General features: G+C 39.5%; 1 protein-coding gene across 8 annotated transcripts in view; it reads right to left on the bottom strand.

The window, feature by feature from the left end:
* Nucleotides 1-25: 25 nt before the first annotated feature.
* The window catches only part of Shab (Shaker cognate b), a 37,055-nt gene continuing 20,792 nt past the window's right edge, over nt 26-16,288 (bottom strand). For 3 of the 8 annotated variants that reach the window (XM_026814585.1, XM_026814587.1, XM_026814586.1), the window contains exons 6-12: nt 14,173-14,256; nt 10,391-10,675; nt 9,696-9,731; nt 8,224-8,451; nt 6,776-6,983; nt 5,695-6,123; nt 26-4,983 (exon numbers count right to left, since the gene is read on the bottom strand). In XM_026814585.1, the coding sequence (XP_026670386.1) occupies nt 4,748-4,983; nt 5,695-6,123; nt 6,776-6,983; nt 8,224-8,451; nt 9,696-9,731; nt 10,391-10,675; nt 14,173-14,256 (1,506 nt within the window). In that variant the 3' untranslated portion in view covers nt 26-4,747. Of the gene's footprint in view, nt 4,984-5,476; nt 5,588-5,694; nt 6,124-6,775; nt 6,984-8,223; nt 8,452-9,695; nt 9,732-10,390; nt 10,676-14,172; nt 14,257-16,288 lie in introns of all 8 variants that reach the window. The other 5 variants (XM_026814590.1, XM_026814588.1, XM_018026472.2 and 2 more) reach the window with 5 other exon arrangements.

Raw genomic sequence — 16,288 nt, forward strand, 5'->3', positions numbered from 1 at the left:
GAAATACTCTTGTAAGGAACAAAAATTGGCAAGTTTGCAACTTTATTCGTTTTTGTTTTTTTACATAGCTACGGTCGTCCCTAGGCCTTAAAGCGATTGAAAATAAAGTTAACTTATACGACCAAGATCACCGACGACGCTTTGCAACGGGTCAACGTTATACCGCAATGAACATTTTATATAACTGCGTTGCGTAATTCAGAATTGACTGCATATTATAATTTACTCGTCCGCAATTCTTTTGTACATTGTTCAAATAGCGATGTCTCGTTTAAAGAGCGTAGACCGGAGCGAATCATATGATTTGGCGATAAAAAATCGGGTAAAAAGTTATAAGTGTATCGTTTCGGTTGTATATACAGTCACAGACGTTTACATTATTATCATAAATCGATATAGTGTATAATTGGTGACCTATTTTAAAGAAAATATTCTTTCATAAATCATTCATTGTTAGTTAAACTTTCCCAAATGTTGACGAAAATAATAATTACACGATTGACGTTAAAACGATGCAACAGAATTAGCGATGAAAGGAAACCGGGGTATCGTCTTTTTTCATTCAATAAACTGCATGACATTTCTTTTCATAGCATGAATTTTCTTTCGCAATCTGGTCGACGCATTCAATTCCACCCACGTATGTACATAGCCTTTACTTTGTACTATATCGATACCAATTTCTTCTAAAGATGTGATCACAATAATCAGTTATAATTAGACCGCGGATTTTATGTATTCGTACGAAAATGAGACGTGCAGAAGATATAAATGTGTAGAACGTCGAAAGTAAAACTTACGCCATTTTTGGAGGTCAAAGGAAATCTTGATCTACGAACGATTTATTTTCCGTGAAAACCCGCGGTCTAATCATAATAGTAAATCACATTCTGTACACCGTCGTCGTTAGGAACTTTCTACTTTAACTCACAGAAGACATTGATTCGTTTAATAATTAAATACTTGAGTGAGGTGCAAGCGATTAAAAGGTGCCGAGATCTAGTAGTAGGTACGAAAAGAAGCAACTGTCCTGGTAAGGTGCACCCTGACATCTCATGCATAAATAAAAATGTTACACTACGAGATATAAAATAAGTTTCTTCTATTAATTACAACAGTCGTCGTTCAAATCCTGGCGTGAAATAAATTATAAAAATCACCAAGTCCCATTGTACTCGTCAAGATAAAAGTCTCGTGTTAAAAGAAGTCTACAGGCATCCACGCTGTTTTAATAAATACGTCACCGCTCGAAAGCTTAATTAACGAGGACGTTTTAACGGCGAAACAAAGTTCAGATTTCTCTTCTCGTTCGTTTGTTTCAAATTAATTAACCGTTTGTTAACTCGACAGAAGAATTGATTCCGAAAGGACGCTTCTCTTTGTAGAATGCTCGTTAGTAAAAAAGTTGAAAGCTCTTGAGCAACACTACGTATCGGTAAATAGTGGAGGCGCAAATCCCGCATTCGTAAGAAGTATTTTTCCATTCGATCTTTTTGCATATTACCCTTCAGGACATGCAAAAAAATCGAATGGGATCTGCTTCCTACGAATGCGAGGTTTTCGCCTCGACTAAAAGGATCTCTACCTATAAATACCTAGATTAAAAAATATTCGAAGCATGAACCCTTCAGACCACCGGTGTAACAAGGATCCCCAAATAGACGCGGCTAATTGTAAGTCTAAGGGGATTATCAACCATTCATTTTTCGATAAACAGCGACTGTACAATTATTTGTTTTCCCTACATCTACCATAACAATGAATAATAGAAATGCCATTAAGGATATGTATTTTACTGATGGTTCACCTAAAAATATCCGAGAGAACGTTTTCGTTCGTCCCTCGTTCCGATTACTATATCGAGTTGATAAAAACGTAGACACGAGAGAATAGACCGAGCGCCCGATGCATTCTTATTGACCCCGTAAAAGATGAAGGACACGTGCTTCGATAGAATAAGAAAGAATCTTTCATCCCTGGCTCCCCGTTCAGGTACTGGGCCTATTTTCTCGTATCTATGGATTAGAACGATCGAAAAATGAAAACTGTCCGGAGAAAAGAAAGGCGACTGAATTCTTGAGCATGCGTTGCAACTATTCTTAGCATCCGGTTGCTAATAATTATGCACGTCTTAATTAAACACGCTCGTGTCATATCCCTTTAGATTTTACGTTATTACCGAAGGCAGCCTGTATGCGTCGAGGGTAGAGACAGTGTTTTATAATGAGTCATAAGATTTATGAACGGTGTACATGGCACGTATGCAACGATGGTGCAATACGAGGATATGACACGAGAGGATACGCATCTTTATTGTATGCTTCTTCCTTTTATCTGCGAGGCCGGATTAAAGTTTTTTTTTTCGGGGCGTACAACTGCTGGCGTAAAAATTTGATCGGCGAAGTCAGTAAGTTAAAATTGATGATCTTCCCTTTAGCTTCTACTTTTGGAAGAAGATAAAATCCAAAAGCTGCTTTCCTTAAAAGTACGTACAATCCTAATCCGTGCTCGTTTACTACTCCTTTCCGTTTGTTTCGTCGTACGTATGAAACGTCGTTTTCTCAGGATATAATTTAATGGTTGTAGTACCTCTAGAGTATTGTGAATTAGATTAAAGTAATTCATCGGTCATTGCTCCTTTCAGTTGTATTAAATATTGTAAAGGACTCGAGGAACGAAATGACGTTCCATACGCACCGAACCCAGTACTTAAACGCAGCGGTGTAAAAGTATCGTTCTCGTTTGAGAAAACGTGATCATTATCGCAGCTAGTGTAGATACCTGGCTATAACACAGACGTTTACGTTGCGCTTCTGGCTAGTCCCCCTACGTGAGCACGTTTAACACGTTTCATCGTTTTCGATATCTACCTAAGTATACGTAAAAGTTACGTTAACTCGTTAAAAACAACCGAACTGAACTCGCATAGCTGTGTACGTGAAAAGGCGTTTTCATTTTCCGATTCCATCGCATGATGTTAAAAAATAGTACACCGTCACCGGAGAATCGTGACGAGATAGAGGAAACTCTCCCAGAGCGACGTTCGTATTTTATACGTGAACGAAGAAGAAAATTGAAACATCAATTCAAATCTCAATTTGATATCAATTATTTAAAGCATTCTACGAACGCTGTAAGTGTAAAAGTGTTTTATTAAAAAGAAAGAAAAGGAGTGTCATGGTAAAATTATAGAAATAGAAATTAGAATTTAAAACAGACGAGAAAAAGAATGAGAAGCACTCCGGAATCGGAATTTTAAAAGGGGCAGTTATCATCGAGTGTTGCGTTAATCTACGTTCCCACATTTTTCCAAGCGTATCTATAATTATTTTGATTTCGACGAGGCTTCAGATCATCAGACCGCGTATTTTTATGCGCTTATAAAAGACACGATTGTAACGAACATGTTCCAATTTCTGTTCACGTCACAATTTCCACTCACCGGCATCTCTCCTTATAATTCTACGTGTTGCATCTCAAAATTATCGGAGAAGACGTCGGTGAATAGAAATCGTGACCTGAACAGAAACTGGGACATCCGTCTTGTACCGAAAAAATGCGATATAACAGTATTAAAAAGTATTCGAAACGCCAAGTGACGAAAGTAATTATTTTTAGTAAAGATCCTATTTAGATTCTATCAGCAAAAGATACTGCATAAAAATTCGTGGTCCACTTTCCCCTCGCGTGTCTAACACCCTCCTATTACAACGACATTATTACCTAATCGTACGTAAGACACTCAGCAGACGAACGAACACTTGCGTCGTTATTCGAGAAACGAGAGACTGTTGGTAGTGTTTAATTGCGAAAACGCCGAGTCCCTCGATCATCATTATAATTAATACGTGTTCGGAGAACACCGGCTTGCTCGACTGGTCTGACCCGCGTCCTCACAGGACGAACTGGACGAGCGAGTGGATACGGTTAGTACCTGCATCCTGGCTGATCAGGGACTGTAAAGGTCCATGAATCATCGCCTCGGTAATTGCAGAGACCCCGGAATGACGGTTTATTATTATTATTATTATTATTATTATTATTATTATTATTATTATTTATAGATTGGTTGATCGCGTATTTTCGTCACTATGCCATTTAATGCATATACATTTACACCGTTTGCGACACGCAAAGCTTCCCTAATTTTTAACGGGATTAGACGAGAGAAGAGAGTAACGCCGGCCCCCTGATCATTTAAATTAAAACGTACCTCGTCAAACTCTGTCTTTTTCTTCTTACCATTTTATTTAGCGAACGAGGAAAAGCGTATTGCCTAAAGATTTGTTATTTGCTACCGTATCATATTCAGAATCATTAGCTTCATCTTTACTCGTTTGATATCTCTTCCTTTCGAACGCTGTTTCTTTAAACATAATTACAATCCCCTGGGCTTCCTAATTCTTCTTCCCCCCCTTTCGTTCTTCGAAAATACGTTTATAATTTCTTCCACCTGTCCTTCCTCTTTAATAATTTATATTATAATATTATCGAACGTGTATCATTGTCTTAAAAACCTGATCAATTGCATGTACGCGTATTTACAGAAAAAAGTCTGGCTGAAACGCAGACCCACGGCCCCCTATTTTATTATATTTATTTAACGTGGCTAACGGCGCGGCGTTTCTAAAACAAACAACAGCGACGCGGCTCGAGCGATTCATTGTCCGTTCTTGCATCTAATTTTATGCGACACAGAATAATTGCATAACGTTGCTACACGGGGAAACGAGATCGATCATCGCGGCTACGACGAGAAACGATGTTCTTGAGGAAGACAGTTCGTGTCAGTGGCTCTGCTGACCCTCGCCTTGCGCTTCTCTTCGGCGTTCAGTTTTCTCACCTTGTGCGACCGCGACGAGCATATCAGCATCGCCTGACCGTCCTTCGACGACGGTTCTTCTGTTCTGCTCCTGGACCTCTTCCGCTCCGTCTCCTTGTTCTTGTTTTCGGTCATCGCCTCGTCCTGCGCGTATTTCTCCTCTGAAAAATCGTGTTCCCATGTCTACCAACTTCCATCCCAGAACTATAAAACGAAAACTCTCTCTCTGTCGCAGATCGAAGAAAAATTGTATCTCTTCCGGGTCGTAGAATCGCTCCCTACACTCCATCGAATAATAACACAAGAGAGTTCTCATTTATTTAAAATGGCTATACCAGTGTGACCGCTCAAAATTTAGGTGATCTTTCGGAATTCTTTTGCAAAAAAGTATTCTATAGAATATTTTTAAACTTTAGGCATATATCTGTCTGTGAATGAACTGTATAAAATAATTTTTTTGTACAAAAATAATGTTGCAAATTTGAGAAAAACGCATTTAAAAATGTAAAAAAATTTGTTTTTTGTAAGTGTTATACTGGTACAGCCCAACCAAGTTAAAAATAAACCAAGCGAACATTTCAAGTTTTTCATATTCTTAAAATCGTCGGAGTCAGAGTTAAAGTTTCGAAGTAGTTGTTTTTGACGAACGCTTACTCTGGAAATAGCTATCGGGTTATCGATCGATTTGAAGATGGTAACGTAAAGCCTTTAAAGCCGATGAATCCACGAAGATCAGATACGAAGTGAAAGTACTTACGCAGGTACCTTCGAGGTGAAATAAATTATAAAAAGTATCAGTTTGCTTCGTGTCATGCTTCGAAAGATCAGATACTACTGACACGAGAGTATTTAAGTACGTAGGCTAGAGGTACCTTCGAGGACGTCGTCGAACATCGATTTGCTCGTTTTGGTGGCACGACTCTTCTCCTCGGTTCGATCCGTCTCGTTGTCCTTCTCTATATTGTTGTTCGTACGGAAGATCGACTCGAACACCTGTCTGGACAACGACGGCGAGACGGGTCGCTTGCCGATCTTCGTTCCATTGCCAACGAACGTGTCGCACGTGCTGGTCTCGTTGTCGCACACGCTGACGGTCGACGCGTTGTCGGTGATCAACTTCTCCGTGTCCGAATCACCGGCGTTGCTGTAATAATTATTGCTGGACTCGGACTTCTTCAGTATCGACTTGGAGATCGCTCGCTGCTTGCAGTCTATGAACGGTACGCCCTCGCTGTCTATCGAATCGGCGGAAAGGGATAGCTTGCTTTCGTTGTTCGTTCCTGAAATTTGCCTTCGATGACCTGCGTAGTATAATACAGAGTAGCTTCCAAGTATCGTTCCGCTGACCCAGAACGTAAAGGAAATCGATGAGGGAGGGTGAATCGACTAGTCGGCTGCGCGGCTCTCGCATATAATCTTTAAAGCCACACGAACGGAACGTCGTTCTAAAAGCTGATCGCTTACTCATCTTTCATTCACGTTGTTGTGAGAAAAACAATAATTGGGTAAAACTAATAATTGGGTTCTGAACTAATACAAAACTTATGACAGCAATGAGTAGAAGAACGTCTGAATATGGTTTAAGATGACATTAAGATTTTAGGTAACAGTCCCTTTAACTTGTTACCAATTTAGAGGCACGGAAAATCAATTCTGGCAGAAACGATTCTCTACAAATTCTGCCAAAAGTATAATATGAATTTTATAAGGGACAACTCCTGTAAAAAGTACTAAAAAAAAAACTGTTCAGTGATTATAGGATAGATGAGACACGCTGTACTTTGAAACAATTTTTCCATAAATGTGTAAAACCTAAATATAGAACGTACGCACGCAACGATGACACACGAATTTGCTACGAACGTGAATACGTGCCTTTTGATTCTGTTTGGATATTTATCGATGAAATATCGTATAGACCACTAATTTTGTTAGCTATTACTTGTCGCTTACCTGTGTAATGCCTGGGTCCGCTCACGGATCCGAACAGATGATGATTTATGATCCTCGTCGCCGAAGCCAAGCTGCTGTTGGTCGTCGCGAACGGTTTACCACCCCGTAGACCTTTGTAATAATTACTATCCTCGGGCTCCTCTTTTACGACGCTACGTGCCACGATGCTCTCCTGGTCGCTGATAAATTGCGCGCGTGGTCTCACGCTCTGTAATCAGCCGCGCGTCGGATCACAGCTTACTTCACCGTCCAATTTAATATACGAAACGTTTATACACTTTCGTTAGCATACATACAAATTTTTAGTGGTTTCGTAAATTTTTTTTTTCTTTTTTAATATAAACAAGGAGGTGGGATGTCCCATTGTGTTGAGATTATGTCAGTTCTGATTAATCGAGACGATAAGTATCAAACAATGAACGAAGATCAATTCTGATGAGTGTAACACGATACGGGTTTTTACCTTTTATATTGATTAAGTTTTTACGAGGATTTGTACAAAGTGGAGGTAGAGTTTGACACCAGGTAACATTTAAGAATCGATAAGAAGAGCAGAAGCAACATAGAGAATTGGTGTTGAGATTCGAGCGGGAGGGAGTGCGCACGGGTGAATGCACAAGCATTGACGAACGGAGGAGCGAATCAATTTTATAGCGAGTGCGTTCGGTACCGGAAATCCGATAGAAAGTGGACGGCAATTGCGCGCTGCCTTCTTATGCGTTTTAATTAAGGCAGAACGACGCGGTGCCTCCGGATAATCTGGGTTTGCCTGAGAGCCACTCGCCGCCGTTCTCTTCGCGCGTGCACGTGTGTGTGTGTAACTTCGCGCGGCACCCTTCGCGACGAAGTACAGTAAATGCAACGATCGCCGATTCGTCGGCCGATTCGTTCAACTGTGCTCCGTTTCCGACGTCTCGTGAAACTGAAAAAAGCAGTGATGGCACGCTGTCAGAGATCGCGCGATGTAATCTGCACAATTTTCTGGATTCTATCAGGATCTCGTCTATACATAATGCCTGTGTATAAATATAGTCATAATGTCTGTCTATAAATACAGTGGTCCTCGTTAATATTCCAACACATTTCTTCTTATATCAAACCATGTTCCGATGAGCCAGATATTTGTTTCTAATGCAGTCATAATAAGGTAGACGAAGGAATTAAGAATTGGGGATGGGGAAAAATAGCAATGAATAAGAAAAAAAATGGAAAATACGTTCTTTGGATTCTAGACTCATTTCTCAATATTTCTTCAGCAATATCACCGAGAAGAGATTACTAAAGACGAAAATTGTAACTCTAATTGTCAGCTACAATGTTATTAACTATTTTGAGCTCTATTACACCATTCTCACTGTCACAACGATTACGCTGCCACTGTTTAATAGTATCTCCTCGGCGGTGATATGAAAATGTGCAAAAGTGGATAGGCGAAGTAAAGAACGTACCTGTTGAATCCGAATTTTTCTATGCTTGGGCACCGTATCGTTTAGGGTAACTTTCCTACTCTCGATAAAGGGCCGGATATCCTTTAACGATTCGACGCTCGGTGACGCTTCGCTGATGTTGCGACCAACTTCTCCGGAAGCCGATTTCTTTACTCTGTTCCCGCACTTCTCCGCTGCCTCCAGGGGATTCACGTACAAGTTACTGTCCGCTTCCTCCGTCAAATCACCCTACGGATTATATTTCAAGATCGCTCTGTACAAGGGTGACTCCATTAATATTCCGACGGATTTCGAAAGGGAATAAGTTTCTTCATACTGAACGTAGCAACTTCGTTTTCTTTCCAACGTTACGAGGCTCAGTGTAATAGACAGAGTGAGATTAGTTTATCAGGGTCAATGTCTCGTAACCAACAGATTTTACAGAATTTTGAATAAAATTTTTGAGGATGAGATGTTTCAAGTGATTATTCTTGCGTAAAACGAGTTCCAAACGCTGACGGTTTAAAATCTAATCGTAAACAAACGATTTCATACTTGAGTAGATTTCCACGTAACACAATCATAATTTTTTATACTCATTATCATTATCATAATTTTTATTCTCAGATATACAATATAATTTTTGTTCTTTAATACGGACGATGACTGTATCGAGTATACTAAATGCAATAAGATGTAGGCGAATATTAAATCATGCTAATACGTATGCATATTATCAAACAAATTAAAAGTATATCATCGAAATTTAAATTCTTCTTCTGCCCCTTTTTTTATAGAATTTATATAAACAGGCTAGACATGTATTTCTCGAGCTGAATTTTGTATTGCCATTCCATTAGCCAAGCTCGTCTATGTTCTGTCTTAATTAAGGGAATTAAAATCTTCTGAATTTGGATGTTCTAAGGATCAGGACTCTATTCTAGTTTTTAAGCTCGATCTAATATCTAAAAATGTGCATCCACTTGAATCATATCCTCGCATCACCGTTCCGTGTTAAGGTTGTATGAACTCTTACATAAAACCAATGACAAAGCATTCAAATTTTAACAATTACTAGATATTACTTGAATAAAATATTGTACAAAGTTTTAGAAATTTTGCGAGGCTATTAAATTTAAAATATTTGTATTGAAAGCCATACAGGGTGACTCAATAAAAATTGCTATTTAGAATAATAAAAATCCACATTTCTGTTCTCGTCTGCACTGACTTATTCTTCAAGAATTTTACATGTCGTCGTAAAACGATAGAAAAATAAGTCAGGGAATAGAAATTGTGACGTGAACAGGAATTGGGACACTTACTACGGTTGGAAGTATCCCAGATGAACGGAGGAGGTGCAAGGATATGAGACAATTAGATACACGGTTTAGCGTTAAATGATAAATGGAACGAAGCAATACGTTGAATAAATTATCCGCACTACGAGAAAAAATGTGATTTCGCAAATTCTTCAGATAATGACGTAGTACCTTATTGTTATCCGCCGAATGACCAGCAGAAGAGACCTACGGTAATTAGTATATTCGTTCTCGGCGATGAGATATTCGATGAGAAGAAATGGATAGAAAATATTGTATTAAATGCGATCGGAAATGTTGTAATTACAATTCCGGAGAACATCTTTGGGCAGATATCTCCTCGTACCGTATCAACGTTGCGTACCATAGCCATCGTCGGCTAATCCTGCAAGTGGCTACTTAGAATCAATAGTCATTTTTGGAAACGACACCAAGCGATGAACTACGATCTAGTTTAAGAAGCTTTGTATCTTAAATTGTATGTTACAACAATTCTAATTAATAAATTAATAAATGGAATGTTGGCATTTTCATTTCTCGATCCTTGACCAAATATGATCGAAAGCATTGTTCACACGTATCTAAACTATCCTAAAAGTTTCAAGAAAATCTGTACGATAATTTTCACTAGGCGTTGATGCGTAGGTCAGTCAGGAAGCGCTTTATAGATTGCGATTGTCTGTTTAGATCGGTCAGAGTTCAGAATTTAGAATGATACGCAACGTCGTTACGATTCAAAGGTACTTTTTTAGTAAAAGCTCTGAGATGTGAGCAGAGATTTTCATCGAAGTCGACGGACTCAATTCTCATCGTTAGAGATCCTCGCGGATCTCGCCCGCCTCCGTTCTATTCTCTTTTATCTGTACCTGTGAATGAGACGGATGCGTTTGGCAGCTGGCATACGTGTCGGAGCTGTCGACGCTCCCCTGCTCGTTGTACATCTTCCCGTAAACGGTGGCCACGTCGGTGGAAGCCGGTTGCGCCGGGGACACCGCCTTCGTCTCCTGGGCGAAGATCAGCTGGTGCATGGCCTGTTCCGCGGCGAGCGCCGCGCCCGCCCGAAGGGATTTCATCTCCTGGCAGATCGGGTTACGAAAGTCGCTGGTCGCCAACGGCATTATATTTTCTGCGTCCCTGAACTCTTTGTACTCCTAGAAACACGACCGGGGTGAAAAGTCTCTGATTGCCGAAGACGAGCACCGCCGCAACCGAGCGCGTCGCCTTCAACATCGGATCTCGTCCTAAAATGTTCGTCCGAAAACGACGCATCTTTCGTCGAACAGCACTAAATACACGCGATGATAGACCGGTTCAATAATAGAACTTTTCAATATAATTTAATTACAGGAATGTTCGTAAATCGCGGATTTTATAAATGAAATTTACATCAATTTATACAGTAAGAGAGTAATCATCATTTACGATGCAATTTAACTGAAATGCTAGTGATTATTCTGAAACGTCGTTGAGGAAATGAATCCAAACTTGTCGGGGTCTGACAAAGGGAAGGCAAAATGCTCCGTGAGACCTGACGACGAAAGCTGCGCTCGTTCGACCCATTGTGAAAAGAAAAGAAAGGGAGTAAGTAAGTAAGTACTTTCTTGAAATTGAAGTGTGCTATACTGAGCATACTCTAACATAAGAGAGGCAGGTATAAAAGGGAAAAGAAAATCGTTCGTGTACACAGAAATTATACGAAATCTATTGAAGATGTGGCCTCACTACTTCTGTATTTATTTAGACGTGTACATATACTCGCCTGATGCGGTCCGGTACACAGTATTTTGTCACAGTATTTTTCGTTAAGTGGATTTAAGTAGATGGAACACGCATGTATACACGTTAAAACGCATATACGTGGGCCTGTAATGAGGTGCATGACTTAAGGAAAACAACGAGTCGGCCGATTCTTACATTGGTCAAGGGATCTTAGATCAGAGTCCGACTCCCAAAGCTTGTCAGAACATTCGAGCATATACTACATGGAGCCTCCATGTAGTATATGCTCTAAGGCCAGAACTGACCATCTAACGTGGGGATGCAAAAATCAAATACGTAATAGAATATCGTACATTCAGGATTCACTTGCAAAATTTGTAGTCATCGTGCTCGATACAGACTAATCGTGATTTCTGTCTCTAAGTACATGCCAACAAACGATGAAAACAGTGAGAGAAGCGTGTGTTTGCTGATACTGGCATATCAAGAAATTGCTCTCAAGTATTCGAACGAGAATCAATCTGTATGTATTTAGAAAATAAGCATACGTTCCGTGTTCGAAGTACAAATAATAATAAAGAAGCGATTCTTGATCAGAGATGGAAATTGTACGGTTTGGAGATTAAGAAGATTAAGAGATTGTATACTGTAATACGTGTCCTTTGGGTTTCTCTCGATGAAATTCGAGCATTGCCTTTCGGCTCGGTGAATTTATTTTTAATGTAGAAAAGATTTATGCTCGTATTACGATTTGAACGTGATTCCGTCTCGTGTCGATCGTTCAAATAAAACTCGACCGTCGAAGGGTATAGCCGCAGCTCCTTAGACTATTGCTAGCGTGACGACGACGTGTCGCGTTCAACTTTAGTAATTGTAACGAGTATCAATTATAGGTATATGTATAGAAGTGGTCGGTCGTACGATTTATGTGGTAAGTTTAAGTGAAACGTGCCAGAGTTGTGAAACAGTGTTTCGTGTGAGAACGTTTTGTTCGAATTGTTAACAACTCGCAAGCAAATTGCTCGACACGAGCCTAAAGAAAATAATCTCTCGTTCCAGGCTAACTGAACGATTGCCAGCGTGATTCATGCACCAGTCTACATACATACATATGTAGCGTGTAAAACTGATATTCGTCTGCAACTTGGAAGCAGGAAATTATTCGTCAAAGAGAAACATAGAAATAGATAAAGAGGGAGATTAATTGATAAACTTCTCGGTTTCAACGTACCTAATAGGTATGTGCGAATAATTCATCCAAATTACAGTAAATATGTATAACGAAGAAGTTTACATATGTATAAAAAATAAAACTGTTCTTCTATTAATCTGATTATACTAAGAAATGTGCCACTATCAATCTATTTAATTTTTAATCTCTAAAAGTATCTAATACGTACTAACAATTGCATAACATACTATTTAGCGAAATTTCAAGCAGGATCAATGTATTAAATAAGTGAAAATTCTTCGGAATTCTAGAGTATTTTTTTTTTCACGCTGTCTTTTTCAAACTACATATATGGATCTATGGTTAGAAAAAGATAGTAGAGAAAGGTTTATTTGGTTAACAAGATGAACAAAACGAAGAAGCTTCAATTCGCAAGTACCTACATATAATAGATACTTATAATGTGCCCAACGGTGTTAGAAATGGAAGTATACTCGTCAAATATTCATATCAGAACTATAAGTCGAACCCGCATAGCTTTTTTTAGAAAACGATTCTTACATATTTATCAGATCTTCACTTGGCCATTTTGCAAGTTTTCACAATTTGCAATTCGTAGAAGAGATCTGAGTTGCCTGAACAAACTTTCTCGTCGGACAGATTATAACATTCTATTTGAGATCAGGGATGGCAGAGTTAGTAGGCTTAGTTAAGGCTGAAGGCGTTCCTCCCTTCTAATGTTTCCCCTTTCAAGACCGACGATATAAAGTTCGATGTAGTTTGTTAGCTTCTTTATCTGCTTGGTATCTATTTTATACAGATTGAACACGATGTGGTACATGTTTCCACTTGCATCGTATCATCGTACCGTATCACCGTTGCCTGTCGTTTTCACTACTCGTGTCGTCGTCTCACTAGTACTCATTATTCTTGTATTTCATTAACACGTTCCATGCCACGTGTACCATAAATGGTACATGCAGAAATATTTATTTAATGTGCTGAAACCTCAAATGGCCCGAACGACAAGTCGGGCAAAAACGGCTTGGCACGAAACGTGTTAAATGATCTTTAATGAAATTAGTTCTTTCTTATTATAGAACGATTCTCTATCTGTTCCTCATTTTGTGGAAAAACTGTGGTGCGCATGCAACGACGATATGGAATGCCGATACGACAGGAGGATACGGACGTTAATAGACCGTGGCGTTTCGTGTTGAGCTCCGTCTTGAAAGGGTAGTCAGGTGTCGTAATAGCTCGTGCGTTGACCCACGAAATTACGAGTCTGCACGGAAATGAAATTAGTGTGGGACGAGCTACGGTTACTAGGTCTAAAGCGTTGAATGAAACTTGTTTCGATATCGTATTCAATGAACAAAAGTTGTGTGCTCTGTTGAGGGTGAAAAGGGGTCGGGAGGCAGTGCATACACCCAGTGGACTATACATACCGGACAGACCGTGCATCGGCTGTAATAGAGACGTACATAGTAGCGGAATAATAGAAAAGCCAAGGGACGGTTATTCATATGTGTAGCACGGTGTGTACATACATACGTAGATACACGTACGATACGACTTTTCTCAACTCGCGCGGAGGCAAAGCGACAGGAACAGAATAATTTAAAAAAATAAAAATAAAACGAGAACAGAGTGAGAAAGAAAGATAGAAGCTTTTAGTCCCCTTGGTCCCGATTCTCTCGACAGCCCATTGGTGTATGTAATGCCGCCTAAAGGAAGAATGTTAGTGATCGTAAATACCTTCGTAGTACAAAAGCAACACTCGAATTCGCTAGGTATTTCATCATTTTTCTCGAATTTTCTGCTGTCTTTTTTCTCCTCATCCTACAATGTCACACACACAATTTCCTATTTTACTTTTACGTAAAACACGGCTTCGCGCGCGCCCGGAAGTGACCGCATCATCTCGTTCGTTGCTCGCTGCAAATCTCCCATATAAATGTCTCTATCGAGCTTATAAAAGGCTGTACAAGTTCAGAATCGTAAAATATAATACATCATTTAGTATTGTTGACGGCAAAGGACCTGATCTTTGATACGAAATAATTCGGACGCTTCACGAACGAGCGAACATGTAATTGATTAATCCTTTGAAGCACGCATTCAAGAAAAACACCATACGAGACGTTGAGCACGCGTGTACCTCGTTTCTGACCGAACAGTTAGCTGTACATCGAATAAAAGTTTTCGCAAGAAGGAAGACGACCGCGAGATCACTCGACGTCGCGTTTCAGTGATGATTGATCGACGATTTGCATTTGGAACACCTTCCGACGACACGGGTGCTTCAAAGGCTTAAAACAGTAAGTACATAACGAGGCAACGTATGATCACGTGGAGCCAGAGAGAGAAATATTCTAACTTCGTCAATCGTGATAATTTTGTTACGTGACAATCCGTCGTGCGTAAATCGATTCATAAATCGCTAGTCTATTTAATTATATCTGTGAAACCATCAGAGATATTCGAATGGCAATTATTCTCCTACGAAACGATTATAGAAATGAGTAAATAAATGAAATAACGTTTACGGATTGATCTTCGCACGATCGATGGCATAGAGAGTGTGAAAAGGTGAGTAGATCACGTATAAGAGTGACAGTGAAACGCATCGTAGTGAGAGTGAAATAAAACGTGTGTGGACGGACGTCACAATTGCTTTTCGTTACTTACGAGCGACATCGATCAATTTGGAAATGCAGTAGTTAGGTAGCAGAAACGAATCGTTCCTCGAACCTGCTGTCCCGTATGGTATATCTCTCTTTACGACAAATGTAAAAGGTGGATCTTTGCAGAAGATGACAGAGCTGGTAAAAAGTGGTATTTATATTAAAAGTATTGATCAGTCTTCTCCAACCTTCAATTCCAGTCATCAACCAGTCCGTCTCTCGAACAGCAATATAAGACGTCCCCACTTAATAAATACTTCAACATCGTACGGGATGTTACGTTTCACCAATGGTAGAGACGATTAAAGGAAATTCTTCTTAGATAGAATTTCTTAAATGTCATAAAAATCTGCAGTCGGCCTCCATTATTATTGCCTAATTTAAATGTGGCCTCTAGTGTTAAAAAGGTTCCCCATCTCTGGTCTATACTAAGCTCTACCATTCGCGTTTCATCCTGTACGTATAAAATACTTTTACTAGTCGTCGACTGTCCCCGAAGCCAGTTCACGATCGTTTCGACGCGTTTGGAATTAACGTTTACGGACGAATTTCGAGGTTTAGTCGAATTACAACCCGTTGAAGTCCAGATTCAATATTGGTTTTATTCGATTACAAGAAAATTTGTATCTGATATAAGAATGGACGTCGAATCGTGTCGTATTACAATTGGATACGAGCTAATCAGAAGGATCGTACAACTGCCCGATATGATCTACGGTCCCACGATTTCTTACTTATCGTTCCCTTCTTATTAGTTTCGGTACCTACTAATGTATAACGATTACGTGTACAGGCAGTGTTTTGGAGAGCCGATTTTCCTTTTCTCATTTTTTTCAATTAAACATCGAATCGAGACGGTGTGCAGCTATTAAATTCTACGCAACGTTATTATCGCACGAGAATTATTAACGTCAATCGTAAGTCGTATATTATATCCTAGAGCACCAGTTAACAATTAGATTGAGCATCGATGCAATTCTTCTGCGAGTCTTTCGTTCACCGATATTAATCGTAATTACTATACGGTTAGCTGATTAGATCTAGCTAGATGGAATAAATTGTCTCTGTAAGAAGTGTCGACAGTGTAGTATCTAACAGACTCTCAGATACATGTGTAACAAATCTTTATATGCGCGTCGTTTATCCTTAATACGGGTATTAAATATCTACGTATATATTTATATATA

The sequence above is a fragment of the Ceratina calcarata genome, unplaced genomic scaffold (genome assembly GCF_001652005.2).
Source record: "Ceratina calcarata isolate Rehan_Ccalc_2016 unplaced genomic scaffold, ASM165200v1 scaffold39.2, whole genome shotgun sequence".
Taxonomy (NCBI): domain Eukaryota; kingdom Metazoa; phylum Arthropoda; class Insecta; order Hymenoptera; family Apidae; genus Ceratina; species Ceratina calcarata.